Here is a 17089-nt window from a genome sequence, read left to right on the forward strand (position 1 = left end):
GCTTAGGGGAGGATTTGAAGTTGGGACTCCGGCATCAGGGAAGACAGGAGCCCGCCGACTTGTCAGTGAGTGTTCCACCAGCCCAGGAAGCCACCTCAGGGATCAGCAGCTGGAAGGTCTTGGTGATCAGCAATGGCGGTTGGGACATGTTGGGGATCAGCAGCGGCCAGCACTTTTTTGGCAAGAATCAAATTTTATTTTAATGCTTAAAATGTCTTCCCTTGTTGTTAAAACATTGATACAAGTGATTGACTGTTGCTACTGGACTGTTTTTTTTCAAAATGACCTGTTCTCCAACATAGGCCCGGTCCCGACCATTTCGGATAATGGGAGTTGTAGTGCGTATGTTTTTTTTTTAATTATTATTATTTTAAATACCATTTCACTTCAATAGGAAAAAAAATCATAGTGATCAGATGTGTGCTGCAACTCTAAACCAAAATGAACAATATTTGGTTTGAATATTATACTGGCTATTGATATTTATTTGTTTCCTCCTCCAAGCCAAAACTATAGAACAGCTAGCCAAGTAGAAGGTAGTGTGAACCAAGATATTCCAGAGTTGAGTGAAACAAGAAAGGCCACATTAAATGTAGTTAATACATAAAGTGCTGGAGAAACCCCATAGGAGGCAAAGAAATATAACCAACATTTTGGCGTGGCAAGGGTGAGGCGAGAACGAGAGAGAACGGGGTGGGGGGGACGGAGGGGGGACGACAGAGAGATCTTTTCCTGAAGAGATCTGGATCACCAGTCTTAAACACCATTGATCTAGCCCTCAGCAGGCTGATTCCTTTTGTTCATCCGTGGCTTTTGACTGGGGTACTCATGGTAAGTACAAGTGGCCACACATTCATCCACCCAGGTCCTGATGAAGTCAGTGACAGCTGTGGCATATTCATTCAAATCTGAAGATGAATCCTTGAATCTGATCCAATCCACCAATTCAAAGCTGTCCTGCAGGTGCTCCTTTGCACCCTTTGAACTGTCTTCATCATCTGTGCTAAAGTCTCTAAGCAGAGAATTATTTGCAGTGGCCTACACAAAGTGATCGTCGGAGATGGAGTGGGTAGTGAACAAGATGAGGGCAAGCTCCTTTCATTGCAGTCTCACTGCAGAAGACAACAATTTCAGAACTGCCTGCTACATCACTATGCAGACATTTTAATATAATGACACATTTCAGCAGACAGCCAAGATGCTGGAAGATTGTTCCAGAGAGCATGACAATTAGAGGAATGAGCAGGTCAATGAGTGCAAGGAACAGTTCTTAATTTAGTTCAAAGTGGTTGTTTTTTAAATCTTTTGAGAAATGCAGAATAAGTCTGCAGAGCTCCAAGACAGACCAAAACCACACTTGGTCCCTAAATTTACGTTCTCAGTTCCAGAATGAAGCCTCTTCTAGATATTTGATATGCAATCATAGGTTTGAAGCATATTAGCATTGCTGTATTGTGGAAACAATCCAAAATTAAAAAAAATATTTAATCAATAATTTGTATTTATCATATTAGATCCAATGTTCAGGATACTCACTTGCTCTCCATTTGACTGGGTGCTTTGCTCACAGCATCCCTCAGGATCCTATTTTCCTGTTTTAATGCTTCGGTTTGCTCTTGAAGCTGGCGAAACTGGGGGAAAATATTGTTTTGCAAATAAAGTTGAAAAAATATGGACAACAATTGACAACTGAGATTTTTTGAATAATTAAACGATTGTATTAGGCTAACAATAGCACAGTTTTCGTTTAAAATCGGAGTTGCAGAAGATTCAAGACAGGTAATAACATGTCACTTTGATATGCACATGAAACATCTATTTGTCCATTTAGATGGACTAATTCTGCATCATATAGAAGCCAAAAGCAATATAATAACAACTCTTATAAGCCCAGTACTGTGTTAAACTCCATGTCTTGATAACTTGCTAAATAACTTGTTCAAAAGGGAAGAATTTATCATGTCTCAATAACTATGGCCTTGTTTTGAACTAATTATTCACAAGGAGATTAGTTAGAGCGTAGATTCAGTACACACTTACCCACCTTCAAGGATAGAAACATTTTTAATCAAGAACAAATTTTACACACCTTCTGACAGGTACATATCAAGCAGAGGATATTCAATATGCTGACGATATTAAGGGAATGGGCAGATAGAATTCTATTGCAGAGAAATGTAGAAAAATATGGAGGCAAAATGAATAAAGGAGCTCAGGAGCTGAGATTTGAGTGTTCTGATAAAGTGGTTAAAAAGAAACAAACAAATATGGACTTCATCAACAGAATCAAACAAGAATATATTGAACCTTTATTAAACAATGCTCATCTTCAACAGGCTTATTATGTTCAATAGTGATTGTCTCATAATAGCAAGCATGTGAAGGCATTATAGGAGAGCCCAGTAAAAATTTATGACAATCTCTCCTGGTAATGAGGGAGTAGTGTTATAAACGTTCACAGAACAGCTGGAATCATTTTATTTGAAGAGAAAGTAGAGAGATATGATACAAGTACATAAAATTATATGCCATCTATTGGTGAAGGGATCAGGCAAGAGATCACAATTTTCAAATAAAACGTGCCATTAGGGGAAAAACTGGTTCTTGTGTGTTTTGAATTCAAAACAAATAGATCCCAGATTGGCCTTTAAATGTGAATTGGAAAAATATATAGTAAAGAAAAATTTGCAAAGTTATGAAGAAGCAGCTGGGAAGCAGAATCGATTGAGCTGCTCTGGTAGTCACAATGGTCAGAATGATCTACTTCTGGCCCATGAGTACATCATTGATTTTTTTTTTAAAACCCCTTGAGGAACAGTTTACCCAAAAATGCTGGAGAAACTCAGCAAGTCACACAGCATTCTTTGTGTAGCAAAGATAAAGATGCATAACCAAAGTTGCAGGCCTGAGCCCTTCATCAACATGTACTACCCATCAACCACAATCAGACAGAAGGTTGTGATTAATAGGCTTTAATCACCTTAAAGTGTCAGCACAGCTTGCATACTGCTGGCCCGGTTCCAAGGCAGGTACTGAGGGAAGGGTTTGGGCATAACAGCCTTTATGGGGATATCTGGGATGAGGAATCACAGATTCAGGAGGCAGGCCAGCCCATACATACATCATAGTGGTAGCACCACACAAGGTATGAACAAAAATAGATAGGTGCTGAATAAAATGGTGGGAGTAGGGGAAGGGGGGGAAAGTGTACAGACAAGAGGACATAAGCGGTTCTCCACTGTTTCCTGCAAATCTGCCCTGGCTCCCTCCACCCCAAGATAGAACAAGGGCATTCTCCTCCACGCTTGCATAGCGCAAATGCTACATTGGTGACCCCAACAGGTCCAACCAGAAGTTGAACCCGAAGATGACGGATCAAGCGGAGCCAGCGACCATCCACGTGGTCTTACTCAGGCTCCCAAAGTTTTGGGTGTCGTTTCCTACGGCAGCCTCCAGAGCAAGGCAAATATACGGCCTTCAAAGAGCTGTTAACCCACACTTTCGGGCTCTCCCGGCCTGAGTGCACCACCCAACTGCTGCAAATGGACGGATTGGGGGAAACTGGGCTCAGTCCGCCCTAATGAGTGAGATGCTCGCTCTAACTGAGGGCTACAGGCCTTTGAAAAGATCTTTCTGAAGTAGCTGCCCTAGGATATCCACTCTTGCTCATGGATGAGAACTTCAGCGACCCTTGGAGAGTCGCAGCACAGGCGGACATGCTCTGGAGAGTGAAGGACTCCAGCACCATTGTACATCACATCAGCAAGCCCCAGGAACAGCCACCTGCGAGATAAGACCAGCGGAGAGGCAAGTTAATACCCCGGGACAGCTCTGCTACTATCATCAGCCAATGGATGAGGAGGCCCATCAATGCCGCCCACTCTGCAGGTTTCTGAGAAACACCCTGGCCAACCGCTATTAATGGCTGCGGTGCTTGGCCCACGTGATAGCCTCCTATGTCTGGGACTCCTTAACAGCAGGCATTTCCTGCTCGACACTAGTGCCAAGATAAGCATCTTACGTCCCACAGGCCTCAACATTCACAACTGCAAGCAGGGCCCAGCACTGAGGGCAGACAACAGCTCCTCCATTCGGACTTTTAGGACCTGCACCATCCCCCTTTCGTTCAGCAACAGCCACTTTTCATGGACCTTCACCCTCACGGCAGTGGCACAACCGCTCCCAGGGGCCGATTTTCTTCGGGCCCACTGCTTGGTGCATGCCAAAACTTTTCAGGCTCTGCCTCACCTGGATTCTTTAACACTTTTGGACAATTAACTCACTGGCATCCTGGTGGAGATCCCCTCAATAGTGGCGCTACATTTCTCCACAGCAAAGCCAAAATACGGGGTAAGGTAACACATTTTGACTGAGTGCCCGCCACTCAACACCAGGGCATGCCGACTCCCTCCCGAAAAACTCAGCCTGGTGAAGGAGGAGTTTAAGAAAATGAAGAAGCTGGAGATTATGCAGCGATCCAACAGTCCTTGGGCTACCCCCTTCAACGTGGTGCCCAAATCAGCAAGGGTTGGAGACCATGCGCCGCTTCAATGAGGCCACCATGCCTGATAGATATCCCGTGATCCACATCCAAGACTTTGCCGCCAACCTGCATGGGGCATGGGTGTTCTCCAAGATGGACCTCATCTGGGGGTAGCACCAAATCCCAGTTCACCCCCAGGACATCCCTAAGACTGCAATCATAATACCCTTTGGCTTGTTTGAATTTCTCCACATGCTCTTTGGGTCTACAGAATGCAGCACAAACTTTTAATCAGCTGATGGATGCAGTGGGCTGGGACCTCCCATTTGCGTTCATCTATTTGGACAATATCCCCATCGTCAGCCGCAGCCGCGAAGACCACACCACCCAACTAAGAAAAATGGACCAGCTTGAGTGAGTACACGCTGACAATCAACCTAGTGAAGTGCCAATTTAGTCTGGACACTATTTTTAGGATAAACAAATACGGAGCTACACTCTCAAGAATGTAGAGACGGTCTGGCACTTCGCTAAGCGGTACAGGAATTCGGCAGTATGATAAACCTTTACCACAGGTTCATACTGGCAGTGGCACACATCATGCATCCCTTCTTCACACTGATGACAGGCAAGGCATGATATTACTTGTGATGATGAGTATTCCAGGGCGATCCAGAATGCCAAATTTGCGCTTGCCAACACCACTCTCCTGGTCCACCCCAGACCAGAGGCACCTACAGCCCTGATGGTCAACGCCTCTAGTACAGCAGTAGGGAGTGTCCTTGAACAACTCATCCAGGGCCAGTGGCAACCCCTGGCCTTTATCAGCAGGCACCTTCACCCTCCCAGAGCTCAAATACAGCACTTTCGACTGAGAGCTGTTAGCGCTGTACCTGCCAGTAAGACATTTCTGTTAATTTTTGGAAGGCCAGCAATTCAAGGTCTTCACCGATCACAAGCCTCCCACATGGTATCAGAACCATGGTCAGCCTGACAACAGAAACACTTGCCCTACGTGTCAGAGTTTACCATGGACATAGAGCACATCGTGGGGAAAAGCAATGTGGTAGCCGATGCTCTGTCACGCCTGCAATCAACTCAGTACACGCCCTGTCTCAAGGGATTGAATACATGGCCCTCGCCAAAGCGCAGCAGCAGGACCCTGAGATCCATGTGTATAGGACAGCAGTTTCCATGCTCAGGGTGGAGGATGTACCCAGGTAACCTGACACTGCTGTGCGACATCTCTACCAGTAGCCCCTGCCCCATCATTCTGGCTGCATGGAGGAGCCAGGTTTTTGATGCCATCCATAACCTGGCACACCCTGAACGATCAGTCAGTCCTCTGAAGTGCAGGTTTACACAACAGCACGCAAAGAGGCTTTTGAACCAGCGTGGTGCAGGTTCAGCTATGTAGATATCAACATAGTGGGCCAAGATACCTTTTGACCATGGTAGACCGCTCCACAGAATGGCTGGAGACGGTCCTGCTGGCCGATATCACCACAAATACCTGCACCAGGGCACTCAACGACACATGGGTGTCCAGATTTGAGGTCTAGAGCACCCAATCTCAGATGGGGGGGGGGGGGGGGGCATAATTAACTTTTGGGCAGCACTGGCTAACCTTTTGGGGAAACAGCTCCACCACGCCAAGGCATATCACCTTCAGGCCAATGAATTGGAGGAGTGCTTTCACAGGCACCTCAAGGCAGCCTTGATGTCCCAGCTCAAGGGTTGTAACTCGATGGACGAACTGCCTTGTTCCGGTTGGGGATTTGTACCACGCTGAAGGAAAACTTCAATGCCTCGACAGCAGAGATAGTCTACGGCACACCTTTGATCATTCCTGGGGAGTTCCTGGCCCCAGATAAATGGCCAGAGGACCCCAAGGCAACCCTCAAGAACTTGCAGAGAAAACTGGCATCCCTCGTAACACGGCAACCCCTACCACACGGAGAAGGGACACACACCATCCCTACAGGGTCATCAGGGATAGTGGTTCCACCTTAGTCCTCGACATCAGCAGTAAGAAGACCTTTACCATCCACCACCAGAAACTCGCATATCTTGACTGTAATGAGCCAGTCTCAACTCTTCCCAGTGGGGGGTTGTGTAGTGGCCCGTGCATGGAGACATGGACCAGCCCGTAAAATGACCAACGAAAGCACCAACTGAGCGGAGGTCACCTGGGGATGACACCAGCTGTCGTCCCAGGTTACCTCCGCACAGCAGGAAGATGGGGAACTCTGGCAGGAACACTGGCCAATCCCAGGCCTGCACTCCAATGACACATGGCCCTGATATCAGTGACAGGGGTCCATATAAGTGCAATGGCTAGAGCAATAAACCAGTCTCATTTTCCAAGGCTTTGGTGTTGTTCTTCTCCATGCAGCAGCGCCAACGCTACACTTCCAGGTGAAGCAAATCTTCATTTGTGAATCTGTGGATGTCAACTACTGCATCTAGGTTCTTTTGTCGTGTCCTTCTCTACATCGTTTCATTAAGCACCTTCGATCTGTCCGCAGCAATGGTGATGATCTCCCAGTGGTCAACCATTTCAATTCTGTGTCACACACTGTCAAAACGAGGCCACCCACAAATTGGAGAAGCAACACCTAATATTTCATTTTGGCACTCTCCAACTGGATGATATTAACATTGACTTCTCCAGTTTTGCTCTCTCTTCCCCATCCCTCTATCTTCTTTCCTCCAACTGTCCACCCCTTTCTTTTCATTCAGAGAGCTATCACCTGCCCCATCACTTCTCAGCTTTTTCTTGTTCTTATGCTCTCCTACCTATGGCCTCTTCACTGAGGGCCTGTGCTCCTCCCCCTACCATTTTATTCAGGTGCTTCCCTGCTTTTTGCCCATATCCTGATGAAAGGCTCTTATGTATCCTCATCTTTGCCTCATTTTTTTTTTAATCTGTGCGACTTCCTCAGTTTCTCCAGCATTTTTGTCTTAACTATAAACACAGTGTCTGCTGGGTTTATTGTTCAACTCCTATTGAGGAATTTTCTGTTTTTTTGGTCTTTCAAACGAATCTTGCATAAAAGTAAGTTGAATGGGGTGGGGGGGGGGGGTGGAATTGGCAACACAAACACTTAACATTTAGTAAGAAAGTCAAATTCACTTTATTTGAAATACCATTTAAATTCTAAATGAGAATCAATAGATTATTTTGACTTGCCTGCATCTGGGTTTCATTCATATGATCTTGGTAGCTCACTTGTAGCTTGTTCTGCAGGGCTCCCAGCTCCTTTTCAAGGGCACTGCGTTGTTCCCTTAACTTGGTTTCAACTACATTAGCTTTCTGTTTCTCTGTCATCAACTCCTAAAATTATTATCAAACCATAGTTGAAACAAAAACCAAAACAAATAATCTGCACCAGTACCGCCTATGATCTTACAAGTATTTTGTGAAATGAGCATAAGTAAGTTATTAGAATTCAAATCATGCATTTCTTAGAAAATCAATCTTCCAAATTCAAGTTATAAAGCATGCCAGCTATAAGATGCTGCAGATATAAATGTTCCAATAAATAAGGCATGGATTATTTTTTTTGCAGTAATTTGGATATCTTGATTCATTTATTTTATGTTATTTTACGAAGTATATTGAGGAAGCCACTGAGAGACTTAATTTGAACCCAGATACCCAGAAAAATTAAAGAGCCCAGAGAAATGATGTTACTAATGTACGAAAGGTAACATCCAAGCTGAATTTAAACACGAATCTTGAAGGAGCTTGCTTTCAAAGGCAGAATGATGATGAGGCTAAAAACATTCCATGATAACACCAGAAATGCTTGAAATAAAATGTTGCACTACATTTATATGCAACCATGAACAACTTGGAAATTCTGAAGAACAACCTGCACACAACTTAGCCAACACTCATTAAACCAATCATCAAATCCTTTGATGTGATATTCCATTCCACCTTCAAGTTTGACAAACAAATCAATGCAGTAGTAAAAGCCAGTTTTCCCAGCTCCTCACCATTGCCAAAATCAAATCAAGATCTCGAGAAAGTTATCCGCATCCTCATTTTCTCCCATTTAGACCAACTCTCTTTACATGGGAATTAATCAGTCATCATTATCCCGGCTGCAACTAGTTCAGAATGTGGCAGCAAGGCTCCTGATAGGAGCCAAGAAAAGGGCCCTATCACCGCTATTCTCGCCTTCCTTCACAGGCTGCCAGTACAACTCAGAATTTTAAATTTCTCCAGTTTGTTTACAACGCTATTAATTGACTAGCCCCCTCCTAAATCACCTTCTCCTAATGCCCGACTCCACTTCTAGACCCCTCAGATCAGCCAATTTAGAGCACTTGGTTGTTCCTAATTGCAAACTCAGGAGAGATCAAACCTTCATGATAGCAGCCCCCAAAATGTGGAACCATATTCCTCCTTCCATCAAATCCGCCCCTTCCTTTAACTCTCAAATCCAGACTGAAGTTTATTTTTACTTGCAAGTGTTTTGAAGTGATTGTCGATGGGAACTATGTTGTATATACAATTCTAAACCTCGAGTACCCATTTTATACTGATCTGTACAGCACTTTGGTCAACACAAGTTGTTTTAAATGTGCTATATAAATAAACTAAATATGAACAGGTTAAACAAAGCATCACAAACATATGTTGATGCAAATAATTATCTTAATTTCTGCTTAAAGGCTTAGAATAGATTCTGAGAGCAAAATGCAACAAGAATCAAAGTAGACCTTTGGGTCTGTTGGAATGGGTTACTGTTGAGAATAATATTTTACTTTACAGGAATCAGCATATTCATCTGTCTTCATGCATCAAGCTGATAACCATAGACAATTTTTTCCATAAAAACAATTGAAATAAGGATCCATTCAAAAGTGACCTTTATTTTCTAATTTGCAAATACCTTTACTTAAAAATAAATCATGATGTGCAGCACATGTTTAAGATTCTTAATCTCCAAGACTGATTCAAAGGCAAGTTCCCCAAGGACCTTTGATTAAAATACATATGTAAACTTTCTCAGTTTTGTCTACCCAACTGAGTCCCAACTGAGTCCCAATGAATGGAATAAAAAATTACTACTAATGTACACAACTGCTTCCGACCGTTTCACAACTCATGTAACAAAGAATATAAATGGATGTCAACTTGGTCTGGGAACTATGCTCGTCATTATTAAATATTTGTGCTTGTCTATCTCCTGTACACTAAAGAAAATCCAAAATAAAAAGCATCTTCAACAAAACAATGTCTGTTTCTCACCATGCATCACCAGTATTTCCTGCATTTTTTCTGTTATCAAATAATATTGCAATAATCTTCTGATATTTATGCTCGCCTCTAGCGAGACACTACCTCACTACCTTCTATTTTTTTGCATCATTTATTTCAAAATGTAATTTACAGCAATATTTGCACTCTGATGCTGCCGCAAAACCATGAAGATCACGACTTGTTCGTGACAATAAGTTCAGATTTTGATCAACTGCTTCCAATTCTTAAATCCAACCAGTAAGAAAAAATTCTTTAAATTCACCATTGAACACAAGATTCAGGTTATCAAAACAAAATTTGCTCATCGCAACACCACCTATAAAGAAATCGTGGTCCCAAAATATTTTACGAAAAATGTTTTACCTGGTTTAAATGCTTGCACTTGTCATTTGCAAGTGTAACTTCATCTTGAAGAGCTCTAAGCAACTTTTCTTTGTCTTGTAGTTGCTGATGTAAACCAGGAACTGGGTCACATTTTACTCCAGGCTAGAGGCGAGCATAAATATCGGAAGATTATTGTAATATTATTTTATAACGAAATGCTTTTACAATGAAACCATGACTGAATAAATCAAATTAAAATGTTCAAAATGAATAAAGGCAAGTCTTTACATCTTCAATTTTTCTCAATGTCTTCTGGTATTTGCAAAGTCAATTGAATAAAACTCAATTCTCGAATAATTGAACAGCAGCACAACCCTCAGATTTTAATACATCTTTCATATTGTTTATATTCAGTTTTACTGAACATATCAAGTAAAAGAATAATAATATTCCCTCCTGCTGAAGCTCATTGTGAAGAATTGTAGAAAAGAAATATGATTTTAGGATAGTTGACTTAAAATTGTCAAGAACAATTTAGTACTCAATCCTTCATAGATTTTCTATCATTAGATTGATGGAATGCAGATTTACAGGTGCATCTATAATGTTATATGGTCACCAATGCACCAAAAATGCATTGGAAAGGGTATAAAGACCAGTAGCAGGACTGGTTACCAAGAATGAGGAACTTTTCGTAAGAGAAAGATTACAGAAACTGGATCCGTAACCCCGCATTTCATGGGACTCGATGATTAAGAAAAAAAAGCAGCATCCAACCAAAGCACAGAAAAATATAATAGCAAATTCAAATGCTTAAAACTACAGCTCAAATAGTCTTTTTTAGGGAATCAGGGTGCTATTGGTAGTTGACTTAAGTTTGGCTTCATGATTTGCCTCATTGTTCATAATTTTTTAACAATAAAAAATTTATGACCACTTACTTTCTGCCAAATATCCTGAGTAACAACAGCTTTATCTTTCAGAATCTCAGCAACATAGATAGCCTCCTCCTCAGAAAATGTCATCGTTTTTAAAGAACAAAGAAAATCCTTAAATTTAACATCAGCATTTTCTGTAAAGTAATAAACAGAAGAAGTTAAAAATAATGCAGTACATTTTCTGGTTCTCTAGAGACATTAAATTATCTTTCTGGGTGATCCAATGAAATTGAAACTCTAATATGCCTTCCAACATTTACTGGGTCATCATTTGATTACATTTTATAATAGTTAATCTGCACAAGTATCATCAAGGCAATCTTGCTGAGATACTGATTTAGTACAGTAATATTAAGATGCATCACAAGCCAAATAAAAAATACTGTTCTCAAATCTACTCCATTCAAGTGCTCACCCTACTTGAAGTAGAAATCTGAATTTCTCAGGAACAGACTCCAATTGTCCTCTGAAAAACTAAAATACTAGTGCTACCAATGAGACAGTAAAAGTTTTCAATCAGATATGCATGGACTTACAGTATAACTGTACATATTCTATTTACTTGTGGAACCACAATAGTTTAATATAGTCAAGTTAAATAGGCAGCACATTTCATCATCAAATTATAGTACAACTCCCATTATCCAAAATGTTTGGGACTGGGTCCAGGTTGAATATAAACTTTTTTGGGGAGAACTGGTCATTTTTTTTTTAAAAACAGCTCACTTGTATCCATGTTTTTAAAAAAAACAAACAAGGGAAGGCTTTTTAAGCATTAAAATAATGTTTAATTTTCACCAAAAACAAAAAATGCTGACTGCGGCCAATCCCTGACACGACCCTAGCCAGTGGGCCAAGATCTGCACAAACTGTCAATCCTCCAAAGGGCAGGTTCACACAAGGGTGCCCACACAGACTTTTGAGCCAGTGCAGCTCAGGTTCAGCCATGTACACATTGACATAGTTGGCCCATTGCCAGTTTCCTGTGGGGCGAGATACTGCTTGACAATGGTTGGCCACTCCACAGGGTGGCCAGAGGCAGTCCTGCTGGCTGATACCACCACAGAAACCTGCTCCAGGGTACTCATCGACACATGTGTGTCCAGATTCGGAATCCCAGAGAACCTCACTTCAGACAGTAGGGCACGATTTACCTCCAGGTAGCTCCACCACACCACAGCATATCACCCTCAGGCCAACGGGTTTGTGGAGCGCTTCCACAGGCATCTCAAGGCAGCCTTGATGGTCCAGCTCAAGAGTCCCAACTGGATGGAAGAACTGCCTTGGGTCCTGTTGGGAATTCATACCGCGCCAAAAGAAGACTTCAATACCTCAGCAGTGGAGATGGTCTATGGGATGCCTTTATTCATCCCCAGGGAGTTCTTGCGCCCCAATAAACACCTGGTAGACCTTGACCGTGGCAATCCTTGAGAACTTGTGGCGAAAACTGGGGTCTTTGGTCCTGTGACAACCCCCACCATATGGCCACCCAAAGGACCTAAGGACCTGACAGTACGTGTTTGTGAGAAGGGTCGCACACAGACCACCCTTACAACAACCCTACAAGGCCATTAGGGACAATGGTTCCACCTTTATCCTTGACATTAGTGGTAAGGAGGAGACTTTTATAGTCGACCACCTGAAATTGGCATATCTGAGCTGTAATGACCTGGTCTCCAATCCTCCTCTGTGACACAGGGGCAGGCCACCTAAGGCTACGGACAATGGCCCGGTCTCTGGTTCTGGGGGTGGGGGGTGTCATGTAGCAGCCTGCACGCGGAGACACGGACTGTCCAAAATGGCTGATGAACGTGGGGTGACACCAGCCGTCGTCCCAGGTGATCTCTGCAAGGCAGGAAGATGGGGCACTCTAGTGGGAATGCCAGCCAATCCCAGGCTGGCGCTCCAATGACACAGGGCCCTGATGTCAGCACCAGGGGCCCATGTAAGCGTGATGGCCAGAAGAAAAAATCAGTCTCATTTTCCAAGGCTTTGGTGTGCTTGTCGTTCTTCTCCATGCTCGTGTAGCGTGCACGCTACATGTCCATTTCAAGATATGACCGATCCTTCGGTCAAAATTACGGTCATAAGTTGGGTTGTTTGCTGTATTATAACAATACAATCATCAGACAATCCAAATGTGGCCTATTACTTGGTAAACTTGCTCAAAGAAAGTAATTAAACAAAGTGGTTGATTTCATAAATTCCAACTGAAAGCTCTGGATTTGATTTAACTGCTCATCATCAGTAAAAACAATTCATTCTCCAATGATGCCCAGATATCTATGGAAACTGTGCCTTTGGAAGAGGCACTACCAATATGAATGTTTGCCAAATTCTAACCAGTTCAGAACCTTCCCCAAATTTAAGAATCAAGGATCCACATAGAGGATTTCCTGAAGCACCTTGCACCTTCTCCAACAGGTGCCTCAGCACTTCAGAAGGGTCACTTGCAAAAGAATGCTATCTACAATTCTGTGCATATGGATGAATAGTTCCCCCCGCCCCACCAAAAAAAAATACAGATGTGCATCCAACTCTGTCACAGAGTCAGCCAGAGATGGAGACATTAACAAACTAATTTCTGATAAATATGATATTTCATGAAATATAGGTGCCTAACCTTTTATCCAGAATTCCAAAAACCAGCAACCTCCAAAATTCGGAACTTTTTTTGGTAGATGATATTACATGCAAGTAACATTAAATTCCCATAATTCTCCCTCTCCCCCAGTCTCCGTCCCCATGGGCGCCCTCTCTTAATTTCAGTGGAAAGGTGACTTGCCCTCAGCACACATTGGGAGAGAAGCAGGTAGCGGCTGGTTCAGTGCAGGAGTAATGGCCGTCTTCTTTACCCCTAATCCCCCATGTAGTTGGAAACGCTCTGGCACTGGCAGAGCATTTCCAGCCACATGGGGGGATTATGGGTAATGAAGACAGCTCCCGCGTTGAGCCGTCGCTGTGATCGGGAGGGGGGGTGGGGGCACAGCAATGGATGGCACTGCGCTGCCGGGGTGTGCCTGAGCCAGCCCGACAAGATGGTGAAGCGCCTGAAAGCCCCTGGTGCTCAGCTCCACTGCCCTGATAGATTGCTCCTCCTGCAGCTCTACACCTCGTGTCGAGCCTTCCACCCCACGTGGCCACTGGCTCTGAGCAGTCAACGTTGGCCGCCTTTTTGGCCAAGATCCCAGGCCACCCATCATCTCTGACCTCCACCTGATCGATGCACTTGCCTTCTGTACGGTGCACCCAGCCAGTGCAGCCAGGCCGAAGGCACAAAATAGTCTGGCACCAGCCCTGATTATGGGGGATGGGGTGGGTGCTGAAAGGGACCAAAATTAAAATGATTCCAAAAGCCAGATTCCAAACAACTGTAGGTGTCCAGTCCCGACGATCCCAGATAGAAGGTTAGGCACCTTTACTCCCAGCAGAAACATTCATAAAACACAGCTTTCTAAAGAATAAATAGCACAGCAAAGATGAGAAATCCAGCAGTGTAGGAAAAGACTGAAATTTCATAACGAACATGATCCTTGCCCAGAAATAAATTCATAAAGCCAAATGATCAAGGCAAAGAATATATTTCCAGAAAATACAGAAATCATTTCAAGTTAAAATATCAAAGCCTGAATAAAGTCTACCCAAAAATTCCAAGAGCTCATGGAATAAACTAAACACTATAATTAATCAAAAAGGGCTTTAAACAAAAATGGGAGTTGGTGATTTCAGAAAGAAGCTGCTCAGATTGGTAATAAGGACAGCATGACATCAATTAGAAATGCAAGGTATGGTCCGGTTCAGTATAATTTTTACACCAATTACATCTTACCCCACAAAAGTTACACAGATCAAAAGCCAAAATTTCAGAGATGTGTTTCAAATGTGGGACTGATACAGGAACATTTCTACATGCTATGTGGTCATGTGTGAAAGTGAGGTTATCTTGGCAAGAAATTGCAGAAAAATTAACCAGCCTTCACAGGTGACCCAGAGCTAAATCTATTAGGTAATTTCATGGAAATAAGTGACAAATTGACCAAATATCAAATCTCAATTATAAAAATAGCACTGGTGGTAGCAAAAAAATGTATCGCGATCACTTGGAAATCCAACTCCTCTCTACTTAAGGCACGATGGACTGCGGAAATGAACAGCTATATACCTATGGGAATAAAAATCACGTACAACAAAGAATAAATATGACACTTTTGTAAAGGTCATCCATTCCTGGACCACATAGGGGTCCAGATACATTAATAAAAAGGAACAAAATAAGGTATAAAAGTAACTACAGGTACACAATCCTTTATCCGAAACCCTTGGGGGACACTGTGTTCCGAATTTCAGATTTTTACAGATTTCAGAAAGCCAGATTTAAGCCCACCCGAATTGTGATGCTGTATCCACCCCACCCCCTTCCAATCACGCTGCCAGTCTCTCCCCATCGCCCGCCCGACTCACGCTGCTGGTCTCTCCCCCTCGCTCGCCCGACTTGCGCTGCCGGTCTCTGCTCCTCGTCCGACTCGCGCTGCCAGTCTCTCCCCCACCCGACTCATGCTGCCGGTCTCTCCCCCCTTGCCCGCCCGACTCGCGCTGCCGATCTCTCCTCCTCACCCGACTCGTGCTGCCGGTCTCTCCCCCACCTGACTCGCGCTGCCGGTCTCTCCCCCACCCGACTCACGCTGCCGGTCTCTCTCCCCACTTTCCGGATCTTATATGACCAGATAAAGGATTGTGTACCTGTATTATATATACAAAAATGTAGTTTCCCCAACTGTATTCAATATATTTAAAATGTATGTAAGCTCTGACAGTGAATGTATTGGAGGGGAGGGGGGTGGATTGGGGGAGGGAGGGAGAGGCTGTTTTGTTTTTGTTTGTTGCATTTGTGATAAAAAGTTTAATATATTGTATATTTATATGTTACTATGTATATTTTTTGGGAAAAAATACAAAAATAAAATTTTTAAAAAGGGCTTTAGACATTAGTTACAAAGACAACATTTGACCACAGTGGGGCCAAAACTGGGCCATGGTGAATTATCTCCAATTTGTATCAAGATATTGTATTAAAGTTACAAATAAATTAATAACAGAGACATACAATAGAGAATTAAACATAACTGCTAACCAGCATTTAATTCTCAGCGAAGACACAGTGGGCATTTTAACACATAGCAGGAATACATCAAATAATTACATTTCTCAACTATTAAAAATACTACATCATCTTTAACAAGTTTAAAAGCGGTTCTATTTTAAAATAAAATAGAAAGCTAACAAGCAAAATTCTTAATGTTAACGTAATCTAATAGTTACTGTTCCCAACTTTGATGCAGCAATAAACCAAACCACTATATTCAAAAAGTACTGAATCTCTACAAATTAGCATAAACAGCAAATTACCTTTATCACATTCATTCCTCTGTTTTTTGGCAATGTTTTTTTGCATACCACTACTGATCACATGGCTCTTCTCATCAGCCAAAACTTCCTTCTTTTCAGCATGGCCACAAGCCTGAGCATTATCCAAAGGAATATAGTTGGAGGATTTTACTGTGATATTCTCCGCTGAAGCTGAAATCACCAAAGAGCACTTCAAACTGAAATACAGTTCCAAAAACTGCATAATTTTTTTTTTAAAAAGCAGAAAGAAATACCAACCAGCCTCTAGTCTTTGTTTCTTTGGCACAGTTTTTCTTTTAACAAGTCCACTTTCATTTGGTTTGGTCTCCATTGGTAGAAGCACTGGATCTTGCTTTTTGCTAATTGTTTGGGGAGAGTCAGAGAGTTCTTTTACACAAGTACTGCGCACATCCTGACTTGGATCATCTGGAAAATTCACATTAAAATAGAAAACATTGAATATTGCAAAGAGTTATTCAATTTCCAACAAATACATTAGAAATGCATTTAAACTACAGCACAAAGCAGACCCTTCAGAAATTGTCAATGTTCACCAAGCCCTCTTATAGTGAAAGTCCAATTTGACTGCATTTAGACCATATCTCTCAAAAACCTTCCAGGTACTTGCCTATTATTTTTAGGATTGTAATTTTGTAATTT

General features: G+C 42.6%; 1 protein-coding gene across 9 annotated transcripts in view; it reads right to left on the bottom strand.

Moving 5' to 3' along the window:
• Positions 1 to 17089, bottom strand: part of ktn1 (kinectin 1) — a 223205-nt gene that overhangs the window by 80885 nt on the left and 125231 nt on the right. For all 9 annotated transcript variants that reach the window (XM_069916952.1, XM_069916953.1, XM_069916954.1 and 6 more), the window contains 6 exons: positions 16688 to 16855; positions 16430 to 16600; positions 11027 to 11157; positions 10125 to 10247; positions 7677 to 7820; positions 1537 to 1631 (listed from right to left, as the gene is read on the bottom strand). In XM_069916952.1, coding sequence (XP_069773053.1) covers positions 1537 to 1631; positions 7677 to 7820; positions 10125 to 10247; positions 11027 to 11157; positions 16430 to 16600; positions 16688 to 16855 — 832 coding nt within the window. The remainder of the gene's footprint in view (positions 1 to 1536; positions 1632 to 7676; positions 7821 to 10124; positions 10248 to 11026; positions 11158 to 16429; positions 16601 to 16687; positions 16856 to 17089) is intronic.

This window comes from Narcine bancroftii, chromosome 2, assembly GCF_036971445.1.
Source record: "Narcine bancroftii isolate sNarBan1 chromosome 2, sNarBan1.hap1, whole genome shotgun sequence".
Classification (NCBI taxonomy): domain Eukaryota; kingdom Metazoa; phylum Chordata; class Chondrichthyes; order Torpediniformes; family Narcinidae; genus Narcine; species Narcine bancroftii.